Source organism: Nannospalax galili, unplaced genomic scaffold (assembly GCF_000622305.1).
Source record: "Nannospalax galili isolate Female #2095 unplaced genomic scaffold, S.galili_v1.0 scaffold790, whole genome shotgun sequence".
NCBI classification, from domain to species: Eukaryota; Metazoa; Chordata; class Mammalia; order Rodentia; family Spalacidae; genus Nannospalax; species Nannospalax galili.
The window spans coordinates 203,544-220,218 of NW_008328334.1; the positions used below are offsets into that span (position 1 = coordinate 203,544).

General features: G+C 34.5%; 1 protein-coding gene across 5 annotated transcripts in view; it reads left to right on the forward strand.

Moving 5' to 3' along the window:
• Positions 1–5,753, forward strand: part of Tfpi (tissue factor pathway inhibitor) — a 74,585-nt gene extending 68,832 nt beyond the window's left edge. For all 5 annotated transcript variants that reach the window (XM_008826735.3, XM_029559094.1, XM_029559163.1 and 2 more), the window contains 2 exons: positions 2,498–2,677; positions 3,601–5,753. In XM_008826735.3, coding sequence (XP_008824957.1) covers positions 2,498–2,677; positions 3,601–3,704 — 284 coding nt within the window. In that variant the 3' untranslated portion in view covers positions 3,705–5,753. The remainder of the gene's footprint in view (positions 1–2,497; positions 2,678–3,600) is intronic.
• The last annotated feature ends 10,922 nt before the right edge of the window (positions 5,754–16,675 follow it).

Below are 16,675 nucleotides of genomic sequence, written 5' to 3' on the forward strand. Positions count from 1 at the left end.
ACAGCTAGAATTTATACAAAGCTTACACATGATTGATGCTTAAGCAGTAAAAAACACACAGAATTTTCCTTATCACTATAGTAGGAGATGGCTAGACTTGCTCAAGCATGTGGAGATTTGTTCAAGGCTGAGTATATAATAAACTTCCTTAGTATACATTTTGAAGCATTTTTGCATAAAGCAAGAATTGTATAGGAAGCAGCCCCTCCAGGATCAGGCATAGCCCCTTTCCTAACTGCAAGCCTGGCTGAGTCTAAGGAACTTTGTTAACCCTTAGTGTGACAAGTGCCATTGTCCCTCAGGGGCAAAGGTGGTGGCTACACTCACGTCTTTCCTCTATCCTGTGCTACATTAAACTCTTTTCCTCTGGTTTCTGAGTAGATTTGGCCAGTAGCAGACAGTATTAAATTACTAGGTGATCAAAGAAATACAGAATTTAAGATCTATGTCCCCATTATGCTTGTGACATATTCCATTTCAAATTTTAACCCCTCAGAAATAGAATTTGTATTTCCCAGGTAAATGCCTGTTTTGGTTCTAGTTTTAGTCCAACGATCTACACTTTTGTCTGTGATGTTTTTCTTGGTACCTTCAGTCTAGAGACACTAGTCCAGCTAACTTTTCTTTACATTGAAATAGCCTTGATTTTAATTATGAGGCCAAGTTTACTACTGGTTGCTTGTTAGGTGAGGGAAAGTGTTGATCTCTAGAACAAGAAATTCTCTCTCTCCGGAAATAAGGGGCTTTAGAGCAGACTTTGCTATTAAGACCTAATAATTAATATTCGTAAAGAAAAGTTACAGTTTATAGGTGCATTCACATAAATTATCTGCTACTAACTGTGGACTAGCACACCTTGCATAGAAAATGTTAAATTGTAAGTAACATATATGTTATATATCATTTTTAATATAGTTGACTATGAAACATATGTAGGTGCTTGTTGAGGAAAAACTAAAGCAAATAGTAATTTCCTTTTTCTCAATTTTGACCAATTGCTTTTAGTCTTATCTCTTTTGTTTCTGAACCCAGGTGATGACTTTGGAAGGTCATGAGATAAAAGAGGTGGCAGTTAACTATTATTCAAATCTAAGCTGGGGAGTGAGGTGGAAACAGGAAACTCTCTTGAGTCTTTTTACAATATCAAGACTCAACTGCAACAAAACTCTCTTAATTTTAAATTACTTCCCACAGGCCATGCCTAGTGATAGGAAATGTCACAATGTTGCTGAAACTTAGAATCCATTTACATCAAATGTACTTTAACTTGGATTTATAATGGTACACGGGCATGTTCAAGGATATACAGTAGCAGACACATGGGATGACTAGACTATATTATTTGAGCACCCTTTTACAGATTATAGGAGTTTCTTTTAAAAGTAGCATTTATGTACCTAGTGAAAACCCTAACTGAAGCTTAATATTCTTTATATAGTTATAATTCTTACATTTTCCACAAATATATTACTTTTCTAAGTTTTGTCTCATATATTATTTCATGGTACTTAGTTCCTTTCAAATTTTCCAGGGTTTTTTTTTGTATTATGTTAGTAATTATGTCCAGACATCATAATTGCATCTAAACATTTGGAAGGCAGGAGATAGTTAAAGTGTGTTTGTCAAATTAAGATTTTTTTTCCCACGTGCTGTTAATTTATTAAATTTCCTTTGTAGTCTATTTATCTATGGTTCATTTGCCAAAACTTCTTCTTGTTTTCTGCATAGTCTACTTGCCTTCAGTGCCTCCTGGATTTGTCAAAGTTATATTTTCTGCTCATGAATATTTAGCAAATTTTCTTCTTCATGTGCTGTATGTCATCTCACCATCTGCCAAAGCCACTAGGTTTGCTTCCGGTAGTTCATCGCCATCCAGAATCAACTGAGGTTGAGCTTTACGGTCTGCAGGCAGAGCTTGACTGCTGAGAAGTACCAGCTTCTCTTACTGACAGAAATCACCAAAGGAGCTTAAAAGTTGTCACTAAGTTATAATCACTTTTCTCTTTCAGTTTTTGAAAAATTATTATCCCAATTGCCTATCTTGGTGTTTGAATGTTTATTGCTCCCATTGACAAACTAACCTATCTGTTCCAATCCAGTGTTTTACTTCATTATATAAATGTTGAAAATTGTATTCAAAATACTTAGTTATATGTGTTATATGTGTGTATATATATATATAGCTAAATGTTCAGAAGTTAGCTGAATATGACTTGTTTTGATTGTGTCTAACTAGTGTGTTCATGTAAAGACTACAGTCTTTCCTTCAACAAATGGGTTTGTGTTTTGTTCATTGCAAAAAGAACTCAGTGTTGTGGACATTTTGATTTGTTTAAGCATTTCCTGGGAATTGATATATGTGGATTTTATCATTCATTAATTTTATCAAGATTGCTTTATCTAGACATGCCACAAAGCTAATTTTCAAGCACCACATAACAAGAAAGCCATAGACTCACTCAACACTGAGATTAGTGTGTTTTCTTGATGTTTTTAGAATATCGTGGCCCTTCATGGTGTCTCACCTCAGCAGACAGTGGATTGTGTCAAGCCAGTGAGCTCAGATTCTACTACAATGCAGCCATTGGGAAATGTCGACCATTCAAGTACACAGGCTGTGGGGGAAATGAAAATAATTTTACTTCAAAAAGAGCATGTATTAAGGCATGTAAAAGAGGTATGGAAGATATTCTTCCCACTAAACCATTAGTGTTTAAAACGACAGTGCTATTGAAATTGTTAAATACTTTTAATCTATAAAATATCAAAGAATTATTTCCCTTACTTATAAGAAATAAAGTATAAAAATTTATTTAATGAATGGCCTCCCATCAACTAGACCTAGATAATACTGCTAGCTATAATTGTTCTTCATGTGTTGTTACAGAAAAATTAAAAGTTTCAAACAGCTTAAATACTTTATACATTTTTCTTTTTAAAAATTTTGTTAAATTTCTTATTCATATGTGTGTGTGACACATGTGTAGTGGCCCTTGCAGAGGCCAGAAAAGAAATTTTGATCCCCTGGAGCTGGAGTTATAGTCAGCTCTAAGCCACCCAATATGGCTTCTAGGAACTGAACTCAGGTCCTATATAAGAGCAGTATGTGATCTTAACCAGTGATCCACCTATCAAGCCCCAATAGTTCATTATAAATGATTAAAAGTACTAATAATTTATTTTTAAAAAGAATAATGAAACTCTGTCAATTTTTCTTATAACATACAAAGTTTGAATATTTTGATTATTTTCTTCTGAATATAATAATGATCTTTATCATAGGCTACAAAGAATCTGGAAATATAAATGAAAATTATCTGCCATACTACTAAATCACATATCAACCATGTATCTAACCTTTTAAAACGCACGTATGTACTTTTAATAGAATAATATATGTATCCATTTTATGACTCATATATGCAAAATGACTTCCTTAGAAATAAATTATCTTTTGAAGATACGTGGACAAATTAAGGGCCCTAATTTAATCCATTCATATGTGAGTTTAACATGAGAAGGTAATTTGAGAAAATTTTAGATTAAATGTTGCATTGTGTTCTCTTATCATTCATAAGTTTGTTGCTCTTCTTCTTGTAGGTTTCATCTACAGAAAGTCAAAAGAAGGATTAATTAAAACCAAAAGAAAAAGAAAGAAGCCATCCGTGAAAATAGTATATGAAAAAATTATCAAGAAGATATAAACTTGTTATTTTATTGCATTAATTCCACTAAATATTTTATATGCAATGTTTTCACTATAACTTCTATTTTTTCCTTCACTTCAGAACTTTTTGAACATATTAATAATTCATTTTCCAGGTTATTGGTCCTACTATTAATACATCATCCTCAGAGTTCCTGTTCTAATCTGGACACAGCACTTGTTCTTCAGCAATAATTTATTAGCAAGCCACTGTGAATTTCCTCTTTCTCTTGATTCCTTTCTATTTTCCATTGGATTACAAATTTTCATAGTACTGACTGCCATGTGAATAGGTTTTCTGCTTTCCGTTGGTGGTCTTCTTTTGGAGAGTATTATTTTCACTTGTTATGATCAGGTACATTACTACAACCTTGATAGTTCATCATCAGATAAAGAAATGCAGCTACTAAGGATCAAGTCATGTTTGTGCTTCATATCTGAAATGATAGCAAACACTTGATTCTGATAAACAATACTCAGTTGTGCCTTATGAAGAACAGATTGTAATAAAATTTTGTCACACACTTCTCTTTCTAGACGTTTTCTCTTTTTTACTAAGCAATACCTCCAACAACACTGAGCCAACCTTTTAAAACATTTAAATAAAGAATTCCCACCTCTACATAATATGCCTGTATTTTCCCTGGTTTGACTTCTGTGTCTGTGATAATTATTATCAGGTTAAATGGTTTAGATTGCTACTAAACACAGCTCTTTGTAGGAACTAACCTAATAGAAATTTTGATAATCATCATGATGAATTTTAATATGTAATACTAATTTTTTTTTGTCTTTTTGAGGCAGGTTCTCCCCGTAGGCCCAGCTGACCTGGCACTCGCTATGTAGACCAGGCCTGGTTCTCATAGAGAGCCACCTGTGTCTACCTCCCGAGTCCTGGGACTAAAGATGCGTGCCATCATGCCCAGCTTGTTTGACAAATTTTTATCTCTCCTAAAATAACAAGAATATCAAAACCTCCTTAAACTTACTTTTTTATGAGTTTTTATACACACTGAAATCAGCCATTAGTAATCAAAAAACAAAGTTACTTGGCTGGGGGGGGGTGCCTCATGCCTTAAATCCTATCATTTGGGAGGCAGATGTGGGATGTGGATGGATCTCTATGAGATTAATGATAACCTGTTCTACATAGGAAGTTCCAAGCTTGCTGAGGCTACCTGGAAAACTTGTCTCAAAATAACCCAAACAACATCTCCCCTTTAAAAAGTTACTTCTGTGAGAAACATCAACGAGGGAAATTCTAGTAGACACGTGTACAATATCTGCCAAGATTTTTCTTAATTCTCTTCATCCACTACTGAATCTGTCCTTCTCTACTGAGCATGTGCAGTCTGTCCACTCAATAGATTCACAGATATTTCAGCTTCTCTCATGCTGAAATTTCACATTAAAATCTGAGCTCATCATCTAGAAATAATGAACCACCTCAGCCATTAGGTTTAGTTTCATGTCTCCACTGTAACAACAGAATTACAATTTTACCTGCTGTTCTTGATAGTTTAAATCCAATTTGGATTTATTTTTCCTCATATCCTAGCTTTATCAAATCAGTGTCCAAATCCTTGTGCTTAGTTGCCCCTTATTTCCTTCCAACACCTAGGCTTTTTGTTCCCTGCATTCTGTCCCACGGAATTAATTACATACATATTGAGTATATGTCTTCACCACGCAAAATCTCAAAACTCACAAACTGGTTCTTAACTGTGTATTCCCAACCCCCTTAATATTCAATTTCAATGAATATTGCTGGATTTTCCCAGCAGTATATTTTTCATAGCTGCTTCTGTTCAGTTAAGACTTACCACTGTTCACTGAATTCATTTTTAATTACTCAGATTATTCACTGTTGTTTTCTGTTCAAAAATCTCATCCCTTTGGGTGCTTCTCCTGCAGAAAAATTTTAGCTGGAGTAGCTTCAGAATGGCAGTATTTCAAGATAGAATATGAAAAGTCTTAACATGAAATTACAAATTATTTCCATACTGTGCTGTAAATTTTATCATTAAAAAATGATGATGCAAATGTATGCATTTGAAGAAAGTTTGTATCTGTACAATAGTCCATGCATAAATGAGATCTTTGCTACGGAATTTATGGAAGTTTCTGAAGTTAAGAAAGGTGCTCTGGTATCATGTTTCCTGGATAGAATTATCATTAAATAAAAGCAAAAATATCCCTAGGTCATGTGCTAGATTTCCATAGAGGACACTTTGGTGAGTTAACTCATTGTTTGCTTGAACAATAATCATTCTTGGCTAAGTCAAGAAACATACATACTTCAATAGTTTTCAGTAGGCTATGAATGTGAATATCATTTCAGAGAGTTTTAAATAAACCTTCTGATTTTGTCTTCTTTATTTTGCATAATCAAATGTGTTTAACTGTGAATTTTATAGACTTAACATGATACAGCACATATGTGTATTTACCTACTTTGTTCTGTTTCCAAAATTAATGGATAATGCCAAAAACCTGGTCAAATATTTTTATTTTTTTACATTTTAAGAAGTAAAATAGCTCATCCTGAACAATAAACTCAACTCATATTAATGTTTAATAAAGAACTTTGAGAGGGCTGGAGAGATGTCTCAACTGCTAAGAACACTGGCTGTTCTTGCAGAGGACCTAGGTTTGATTTCCAGCACCCACATGACAGCTAACAACCATCCATATCTCCAGTTCCAGGGAATCTGACGCCCTCTTCTGACCTCTGAGGGTATTGCATGACATGAGTGCATTTACATAAATGCAGGTAATACTATCAAACATAAAAAATAAAATAAAAATAAATTTTTTTAAAAATAATTTGTGTTGCTTATCATAAAGATATAGAGTTCTAAAACCAAAGAATATTTTTCCGCATTCACCTCTGCTTTTACTTACATAAATTAGACCTTGTTAATGATATCCTCTAATCATAAAAGTGAAGTCATTATTATGATTTCTTATTTATCTAAAAAAGTAATGCATACTACTTGTCCAGAGGACATGAGTTTGGTTCCAGCAGCCAAGTCAGGCAGCTTACAATCTTCTATAACTCCAGTTCTGAGGATTCTATACCCTGTGCTGGCCTCCAGGATACCTGTTCATACATGCATTTGTATTCACACAAATACAGCACATACACATAAATAAAAATAAATTTTAAAAAAAGAATTCATGTAAGGTTTCTGTACGTATTTCCATTAATAAAAGTCATATAATTTTCCAGTTCAAACTGTTATAGTGCACATCAGAAAGAGGAGCAAAATGTCAGAGTTAGTGAACTATTTAAAGACTTTTTTTTCATTACCAGCTCGTGTTCTTATCCTGTTTTTATGAAGTTAGCATTTGTATTTGTTTTTACTCACTTTCAGCATCCAATCTTTCTCATGCTCTTTAAGTTGCACACAGATGGCATAACTGTATTTCTTGCAGTCAACAAAATAGCAAACAACCCCTTGCTCTTGTTAATCCCTCAGCCCAGTCCTTGGATTATTCCAACCACACAGTTACTGTGTCTTAGCTAAAATTACTCATAACATTGAAAATGGAGAATTGGGATAGTAGCTGTGTATGGTAATTCATTTACAAAAGAAATAACATGGACGAAAAAGGATGATAGGTGAGTGGGAGGTGGGAAACAGAGTAAATGTGGAGGGCAGAAAGAGATATTTTAATAAAAGAATAGCATGAAAGTCAAAGCATCTGGATAATCAGAATGCCCCACACCCATTCCCTTCTTAATTTGCTCACAATGGTAAAAACTGAAGTTACAAATTTTCAAGACCAGAGATGTGTTACTTCAGTATGGAGAAACTGGGCACCAAGATCAGTCTTCAGTCTGTGGCTCAGTAGTTTCAACTTTTTCCTAATCTCATAGAATTTCTAGGTGACCTGGAATTTAAAACCAACATCTTCTCAAGGTCATCTAGCAAAAAAGCTTGAATATTCTCATCTCAAACAGTTGAATGCTGCATTGTTTCTAAGACATAATATGTTGATGCTTAAAAAAGAGACAGCGGGACTCTTAGCAATTGTTTAAAGGCCAAGAGTGGATCCAAACACTCATTCCTTCAAATGTCTCTTGGAACCTTAATCCCTAGCAAAGACCTTGCTCATTCTTTATTGAAACAGCATCTCCAGCACAAAATGGGGAAGTAGAAAACAGGACCCACCTTCATTTTATCAGAACATCTTGCCCTTTGACCCCTAGGTCTAGAATATCATACACACTCCGTTTCCATCGTTTGCAATGAGAGAAGCATGCTTCTTTCAGTGCTTTTATATGTAAATTATTCATGTATCCATTCATATACTATCTTACATTATCTTGGGTAGAAGGTAAGGAAGGGTCTTGTGAGATTAAGGTCAGGTGTCCAGGTCACAAGAGGAGCACATGGTTCAGTGAGCTTGTTTACATTATAAACAACTTTTTAGTTTCAAGATTAGATTATTTCCATTTTATAAAAGTCATTTCTACATTTCCCCCTCCTTTGTCTTATAACTGAAGAAGTATGTCCATGTTGTAATAGAAGGCATTCCTAGAAATTCATTCTCTCAGTTCCTTCATGTTTGTTTTATAAAAGAACCATGTCCATCAGGGTGGTTACTGGCAGTGAAGAAGTGGCATGAGTCATTATGATGTAACCTTGGGTAATTCTCTGGAAAAGATGGCACATGCCTGGCAGCACTACAAGAAGACCCATGAGCTGAATGGATATTCTTGCAGCTGAAATTCATGATAGGATCTCTCTTCTGTTGCCAGGTCATTTTCCTCTGCTACAGCTTCACCACCCACACTGCAATCCAGAGAGGGCTCATAGGGGAAAGAACGGATGCAGTGACATGGTTTCTATTAAGGACAGGAATATAATCCAATCCAGCCATTAGTTTCCCCTTAAGGGGGGTTATATAAAACCATAGATTCTGGTAAAAGTTTTTACTTAAGATGCTTTTTCAGCAGATGTTGTATGTGGGGAGGAATTCGGGGGGGCAGTTGAAAGTGTAAGTTGATTTTGAAAGATTTACAGGATAATTTGCTTTAGCAATTTGCTTCTGAGCAGTTATTCTTTATTCTACCTTTTTTGTTTATATATTTCATTTTTGAATAATAAATGAGTTAGTTCAATTATGACTTACCCTTCGGTTAACATAGGAAATGTCATGATAGTCATGAACTTCCTAAAGCTGGCAAAAATAAATAAAAGTTTTAGATACATTATCAGGACATCTGTTTGTTTTTATTTGTTTTGGAACCCATATTTAGAGAAAACAGTTTATATATTCATATATAAGATTCATATGTTGGAGCAGTAGCAAAAATAAAACCTTAAAAAGTATCAACACATACATGAGCAAATTTAAAATGATGAAAACAGTTTATGTGAGTTATTTCCATTTACCAAAGTTCATTAGATGAACACCTGGGGGCTTGATTTCTTTTGAGTCATCTTGAGAATGAATGATTGGCAGACATTGAGTTTCAGTGATATCTGAAAAGAGACTAAGCAGTTATGATAGTTTCTTTCTGTGAAAAGGTCAGGTTATTCTATAGGGGGTCAAATGCTTGAAACAAAAATGGTATTTCATCTATGAAGGACTACTAACTAAAAGGAGCCTGAAGAATGAGCCAAGGTGGCTTGAAACAACAGTGAGATTGCTTAAGCCATACAGTGAGAATCACGAAACTGGAAGGTAGAAAAGGCACCTAAAAGTTCTGCCTGTTGAGTGGTAGTTGATCTGGGGCCCACAAGAGAGTGCCATATATTACTACTAAGCAAAAGTTCCTGTGCCTGCCTTGTGGTCTCCATATGAAAAGAAAATTGTTAGTGCATTGGGAATGGGATGCATACTTAAGAGAGATAATATTTAATAGGAAATAATGGAATTCCACATGGAGCAAAGTGAAAAGAAGCTTGTTCAAAAAAATAAATAAGCAAAAAACCAGCAAAAGTATTTTCATTCTTCCGAGGTCTGTAAAAGAATGTGGAACTCATTTTGAAATATGAAAGGATAGCATGAGAATCTTCCCAGTAAGTTGGATGGTTCTGGTTCAGAGTTTTTAATAAGGGTAATTAATTCTTAGTGAATTGGGGGTGAAAATGTTTTTCATTGAGATGTGTTGAGTAGAAATAACCATTCTAAAATCCAGTGGCTGCTGTAAGAGAAAGGAGATAACTAAAAGTAAGTAAAAAGCTAAATCTAAGCATCTAGGACAAAGTTGCATTGCTCTAAATTCAACTTCTAGCCACAGAGGACCCAGATTCTATACCCAGCACCCACAGGATGGTTAAGGACTATCTGTAACTCCAGTTCCAGGAGAATCCAATTTCCTCTTCTGACCTCCTTGGGCATTGCACAACACAGGTGGACTTACACACATGCAGACAATATACTCATACACATGAAACAAAATAAATATTATTTTAAAAGAATTGGGCTGGAGAGATGGCTCAGCAGTTAAGATCACTGGAAGCTCTTGCAGAGTTGTTCTTGCACAGGACCCAGGTGTGGTTCCCAAACCACACATGGTGGCTTACAGCTATCCATAACTCTGGTTCCAGGGAAATTCAATGCCTTCTTCTGGCCTTGGCCACATTGCATGCCATGGGGCACTTACATACATGCAGACAATACAATTATACACATAAAATGAAAATCAGAAATAAAATAATTTTTTTTTAAAAAAGAAAATACGTTGAGGAGAGTTTAATGTTATCTTTTTGGAAAAGACTATTGTAATTTATGAAGTTTAACAGAAAAATCAGCGACAATATATCCAAGATAGCCACATGAATAAGTTAGCTAAATGTCATCTGAGGCTAGCTGTAAATAAAAGTTTAATGACAAAGCTTATAAACATTTCAAAAAAATTAGATTTATATCTTTAGTAAAAGATGTTACTAAGATATTACTCATATAATGAAATATATAAATATCAGGTTTTTTCCAATAAGGTACCTTGCCTTATTCAAAAGTATTGATAGAAGGTAGGGTTCGTTTCTATGTCTTTAGGGAGAATTTTCCATTTAATAATAAGACACAGAAGGCCAGGCATGGTGGCACACACCTTTAACCCCAGTATTCAGAGGGAGGGGCAGACAGATCTCTGAGAGATCGAGGCCAGCGTGGTTTATATAAGGAGTTTCAGGACAGGTTGGGTACAGGGAGACTTTGTCTCAACAACAACAACAGCAACAACAAAAAACAACAGCAAAAATGAGGCATAGATGCTTAATTATGGAAAATAGGCACAGAAATGACAGTTCTCCTAAGAGGCAATATTTTAAATTCCTAACAATAAAGTGGTCATTTTTAGGGCCTATATGAGGAGAATGAACTTCAGGTATGGTTACTAAACACCCAGAAGATCAGTTACATCAGTCTGGCACATCTAAATATTGTGTAATATTTAGACAAAGAGCAATAACTAAATGCTCTTAAGTAAACTTTGATCAGACAGATATTTTGTTTTTTAGACAGTCCTGGTAATAGTTAAGAAGATTAGATTAATAAGTCCATTGATTTAAGTAAAAGTTCAATTGATCTTTGACTAGAAATTTTATATATTTGATACATATCACTGTATGTATGTGTATATATGTAAAATCTTTGAGTTTCATCTTTGAAGCTTTTATAATGCTTTATTCAAATCTTCATAAAATACAAAAAGGTCCTTTTAGTTTAGTTCTTTCTGTCTGAAAATATGCAGTTATCTTAATCTTCATATATATATATATAATGTATACACACATATATCTTTAATAAAGTATTTCTAACATTTTTTTCTCCTTAATACCATGAAACAGTTCTTTAAAAAGTTACAATCTGTTGTGAAAAATTTACTAGGTAATGTGTAGCAATTTCTCATAAATTTACTCTGATTCCATCAGAATAAACAGCAAACTAGCTGTTTATCAAGTTAAAGCTGGAATTTGAGTAGATAAAAATAAGAATTTGATCAATATAGTCAGAATCAATAACATCTGAACAAACAGAACAGTTTTTTGGTCCAATTAGAATTAGCTAAGAGTAAATGAAAAATATTTTTAAAGAGTCTCCAGAAGTTTGTAGGAATTTTTAAATTTTTTCCTAGCTAAATTGATAAGCATATTCTTTTTAATCTTAGGGAAAAAGAGGGAGCTAGCATGCTTGTAATTGCTTGGGGTGTGGTAATCTTAAGTGTGGCTCCACTTTTCCAGTAGCCTTAGCAACTGAAAATTTAATGGAAGGCTTCCACCCAAGTACATTATTAGTGCTCAAACAGAGAATCTCTTAAGCTGCTTTTGATTTTACTATAAACATTTTTATGTCATGAGACAAGTAATAGTATTCTCTGTTGGAAATATTTCATCCCTCAGCTGCTCTCAAAGGCATAATACTTGTATACATATTGCCTTTAAGATCATGCTCTTTTATCGTCCTTGATTCCTTGAGTCATGGGGAAGCCTCTCTCAGAAGTTTTGGAGGACAATTCCAGATGAACATGTTTAGATCTGAACTAGAAGTGCCAAATCCGATCTACAGAGTCCCTTCTCAGTGAGTCCAAACAGCATATAAAAATTTACCAATACAATGTATAAATGAAAGACATTTGTTTTCCTATAAAACTAAATCTATTGGGTCTGTCTTGCATTAGGAATGGGACATGAGAGTCAGAACACTTCTTTTGGAGGGTCATTCTTTGATATTTTTAAATCTTATAAAATCAGTATATGGCAATTAACATGCATAATTAGGAAAAATCAAGCCAACAAAAGTATGTTCCTTTACTATTCCCTAACTTGAGTTTCTTTCTGTCTATATTTGAGGTGATCAGATGTTTAAAACCTTAGATCTACAATTGCTTACATTGTGTTTATAAATGGAAGCGGACAATCTAAAAAATTTAGTAAGTCTTCTCTCTCCTATATTGAAATTTTCCATTATATACTTTTTTTTTCCAGTTTGACTTTAGGCCAGGCTTGAATGCAAAAAATCATTCCATGCTTTTACTTTAAGATCTATATCAAACTTAGACAGGATAGAGTTCCTTGTTACTACTGTGTAAGACAAATGAATATATATATATCTTTTTTTCTCCTCATGAGTGACCACAGTGAAAGAGACCTTGTAATATTTGGTGACTTTTCTTGCTAACACGGCATGAGTTTTCTAAGTATCTCATCTTTCTTTATTAGTAACCGTAGAGAAGGTAGGGCCTATTGGATTACTTGTGCTTACCAATGTGACTCTTTTAATAAAACCTATGACCTTAACCAATTTTTAAATTTAATTTTATTAATTTATTTTTGCCTGGTTTATCTGATTCTGTTTAAGTGGAACCCACTATTCATTTAAACCAGCGGTAGATATTGACTTTACATGTATTATGGAAGTCAGTCAATTTCTAATCATTATAAGTTGAGGATCTTGGATCCTTGGTTGAATTTTCAATATACACTCCCTTTGACTCCTTTTTTAAAAATTATTATTTTTAGGCAATAATCAATTTCACTTTTTAAAAGCCTTAACAGTCTGACTGTCTGCATTAGAAAAAACACATTATAATTTACCATATGTAATCTTGGACCCATAATTTAGAGACTGTAAGAAAAGGAATGTTTGTTCTCCTCCATGTCATTTTAACTGGAAAATGGAATTCATGAAAGTATGATGACACAGAAAAAAATAGGCAGACAGCAAAGAAGTATCAAAAAAGGAAAGGATAGCTTTTCTCTAAGAAAAACAAGCTTGGAGATGCAGGACAGCAAAAACCTGCATTACCAGCCCCTGAAGCTCTCAGAGTTAGGTACTTTACTTATCTAAGTGAGTTTATTCCACCAACATTTTGCCCTGGGGAAGAGAGCTACATGGAAGGCAAAGAATTATGCAGAGGCAGCCATGCGGTTCTATTAGGAGACAGTTTCGTTGGAGGTACTCCTTTTATCTTTATAAGGATGTGTATCAACATTTTTTCTAAAAGTTAAATGCTTCAACTGAACTGTTTCTAAGCAGTAGCTCAACTGGTCATTGGTTTTTTTTCCCAAGATTCTGAAATACATGTCCCATGGTTGGGACACCAGGGAAAACATTTCTGAATACCATTTAAACTTTCAAAGATTTGCTTTGATAATGCTTTAGTTCCAATTCTTAAGTGAATTCATTAATTGCATGTGTATAAGATTCAGGAGAAAAAGAGGTCCCCATAATATAAGCAGAAAGGTGAAAATGAACATGAAAGTTCTGAGTGAAGTTCCTTGTAGTTCTGGCCTGGTAAAGAAAGACACAAAGGCAGAAAAAAAAAGAATAATTATTAAAGTGGCTGGACCTGGGCATGGTGGGGAATGCCTTAAGTCCTAGTACTCAGGAGGTAGACCCAGGTGGATCTCTGTGAAATAGAGGACAACCTAGTCTACATAGTGAGTTCCAGGTCAGCTGGGGCTACAGGGAGATCCTGTTTCAAAAAGACCTTCCCTTTCCCCACTCCACAAATAATTTGTAAATACACTGGTTCAAGCTATCAAGAAAGCCTTGTGCTTGCCAGGATTATCTACCCTTGTATATAACCGGGAACATCCAGTAGTTCTCATTATTTTGTGCATTGTCTTTAGGCACTGATCTTGAGTTAGTCCTCTCATGTGGGTTATCAAAGATATTCTTGCACTCAATGAAATACAACTTACTATGTATGATTGGAATGCATTATATTTCCTTTATTCTCAAGACTTCATTTGGATGTGGATCTGTGCTTTTGGAGCAAAGAGACTTTTCCTTACATGGAGCACCAATATGCTTCATTTCCAAGCCACATTGTGGTGATACTTAAAAAAGAGAGCCTGACTCTTAGCGTTCATTTTAAGGCCAAAAATAGATCGGAACTGCCAAGCATCCATTCCTTCAGATGTCTCTTGGAACTTTACTCCCCATCAAGGGCTTGTTCATTCTTCTTTTCAAATTTTATTTTTAAATTTATTTATTTGTTTTTATTATTTTTTTATTTTATGTGTATGAGTGTATTGCCTACATGTATATGAGTGAATCCATGTTGTGCAATGCCACAGAGGTAAAAAGAGGGCTTCAGATTCCCCTGGAACTGGAGTTAAGGACAGTTCATAGCCACCATTTGGGTGCTGGGAATCAAACCCAGGTCCTCTGTAAGAGCAGTCAGTGCTCTTAACCACTGGGCCAACTCTGTAGCCCACAATTCATTTTTATTTATTTATGTGTATTTATGTATATGAGTGTTTTTCCTGCATGTATGTAAGTGCACCTGTGTTGTACAATGCCCATGAGGCCAGAATAGGGTGTCAGATCCCTTGGAACTGTAGTTACAGAAAATTCTTAGCTTCCATGTGTGCACTGAGAACTGAACCTGGGTGCTCTTCAAAGAAGCCAATGTACTGAAGCACTGAGCCATCTCTCCAGCCTCCCTTGACCATTCTTTTATTGAAAGAGTACCTACAGCAAGAAATGGGGAAGTAGATGTGAGGACCCAACCTTATCTTATTAGAGACTCTTGCACTTTGATCCCTAGGCCTAGAATATTGTACATATGCAATTTCTTTCATTGTTTGCAATGAGAAAAGCTCACTGTTTTCAGTGTATGATAAGTAGAGAATTTGCACATTCATATGCTATCTTACACTATCCTGGGTGGAGTGTAAAGAAGGGCACTGAAGGATTAGTGTTATGTGCCCAGGTCACAAGAGGAGCAAATAGCTCCATGAGCTTATGTACATTATTAAATAGTAACTTTTTGATTGCAAGATTAGGTGAAAGTCTTTAGTCCATATTATGTCTGTATTATAAAAGTCATTCCAACAGAATATGGTTTCTGGCATCATTCTTTTATACCTTGCTATCTTATGGCCAGTGCTGGCACAAGCACCAGAGTGAGGGAAAGGACTTTCTCCCCGGCAAGGCTTAATTGACAAGTTCCTTCCTAGATACTGTATATTTACTGAAGACTGGCATTAGGAAACAGTTAATGAGATAGTTTTAAAAATCTGTCTACATATCAAAGTTCAGCCTCAATGGACGAAAAACTAAATATTGCAATGTGCTATTTTTTCAGTCAAAATAATATCAAAAATCACGTTTCACAAAAATATATCAAAATTTTAAAATTATAGGAACACTAACTGAGCTATTTTGGAATCTAAGGCAAAAGAAAAAATGGCTAAAATTGAAGATCTGTTAAAGAAATGTAGATAGCTGTCATTTGATCATTATTTAATACAATGAAAAAATAGTTTACAATGTAAAAGTTAAAGTGTCATTTTTAGTAAATGAAGAAAAATTATTTAATGAATTTCAACAATTGTCTTAGTGACATAGAGAGCTGATAATCTGATAATACGCACTACCAAAATCATAAGCAACGTGATGCTTAGTGATCAAATTTTAAAATCACTGATATTTATGTCAAGAATAGGGTGCTTAAAGGCTCCACACTGCCTCTTCAATTTATCATATACTAACAGCTTTAATTTTATAGCCAGTACAAATACTCAAGATAGAAAAATTAGTAATAAATTGTATTTTGTGTCAAAGTGATTATCATCAAAAGTCTAAATTATCATCAGTAAAGAAAGATGAAATCATGAAATTTGCAGGTAAATGGATGGAACTAGAAACTGTTCTACTAAATGAAGTAACACAGACTCAGAAAAAAAGAAACAAAAATGGCATATGGTCTCCCTCATATTTGGATCCTAGCACCAAATCTTTATCAGTAAATATGTATCCAGATATAACTTCAGGAACCAGGAAAATGAAGAGGAACCAGGGAAGTAAAGGAAAAGAAAGAATCTGAAAGAGAAGAACAGTAAAAAACAGGTGTTAACAAGGGAGATATATACAATAATGGGGTAATTTGAAGGGGAGGGAAGGTTGTACAAGGAACTTAAGGGCTAAAGGGAAAGAAGGAGATCAAGAGAGGTGGGACCATAGGAGAAGGGTATTATTAAGGGAGAAATGGAAAAA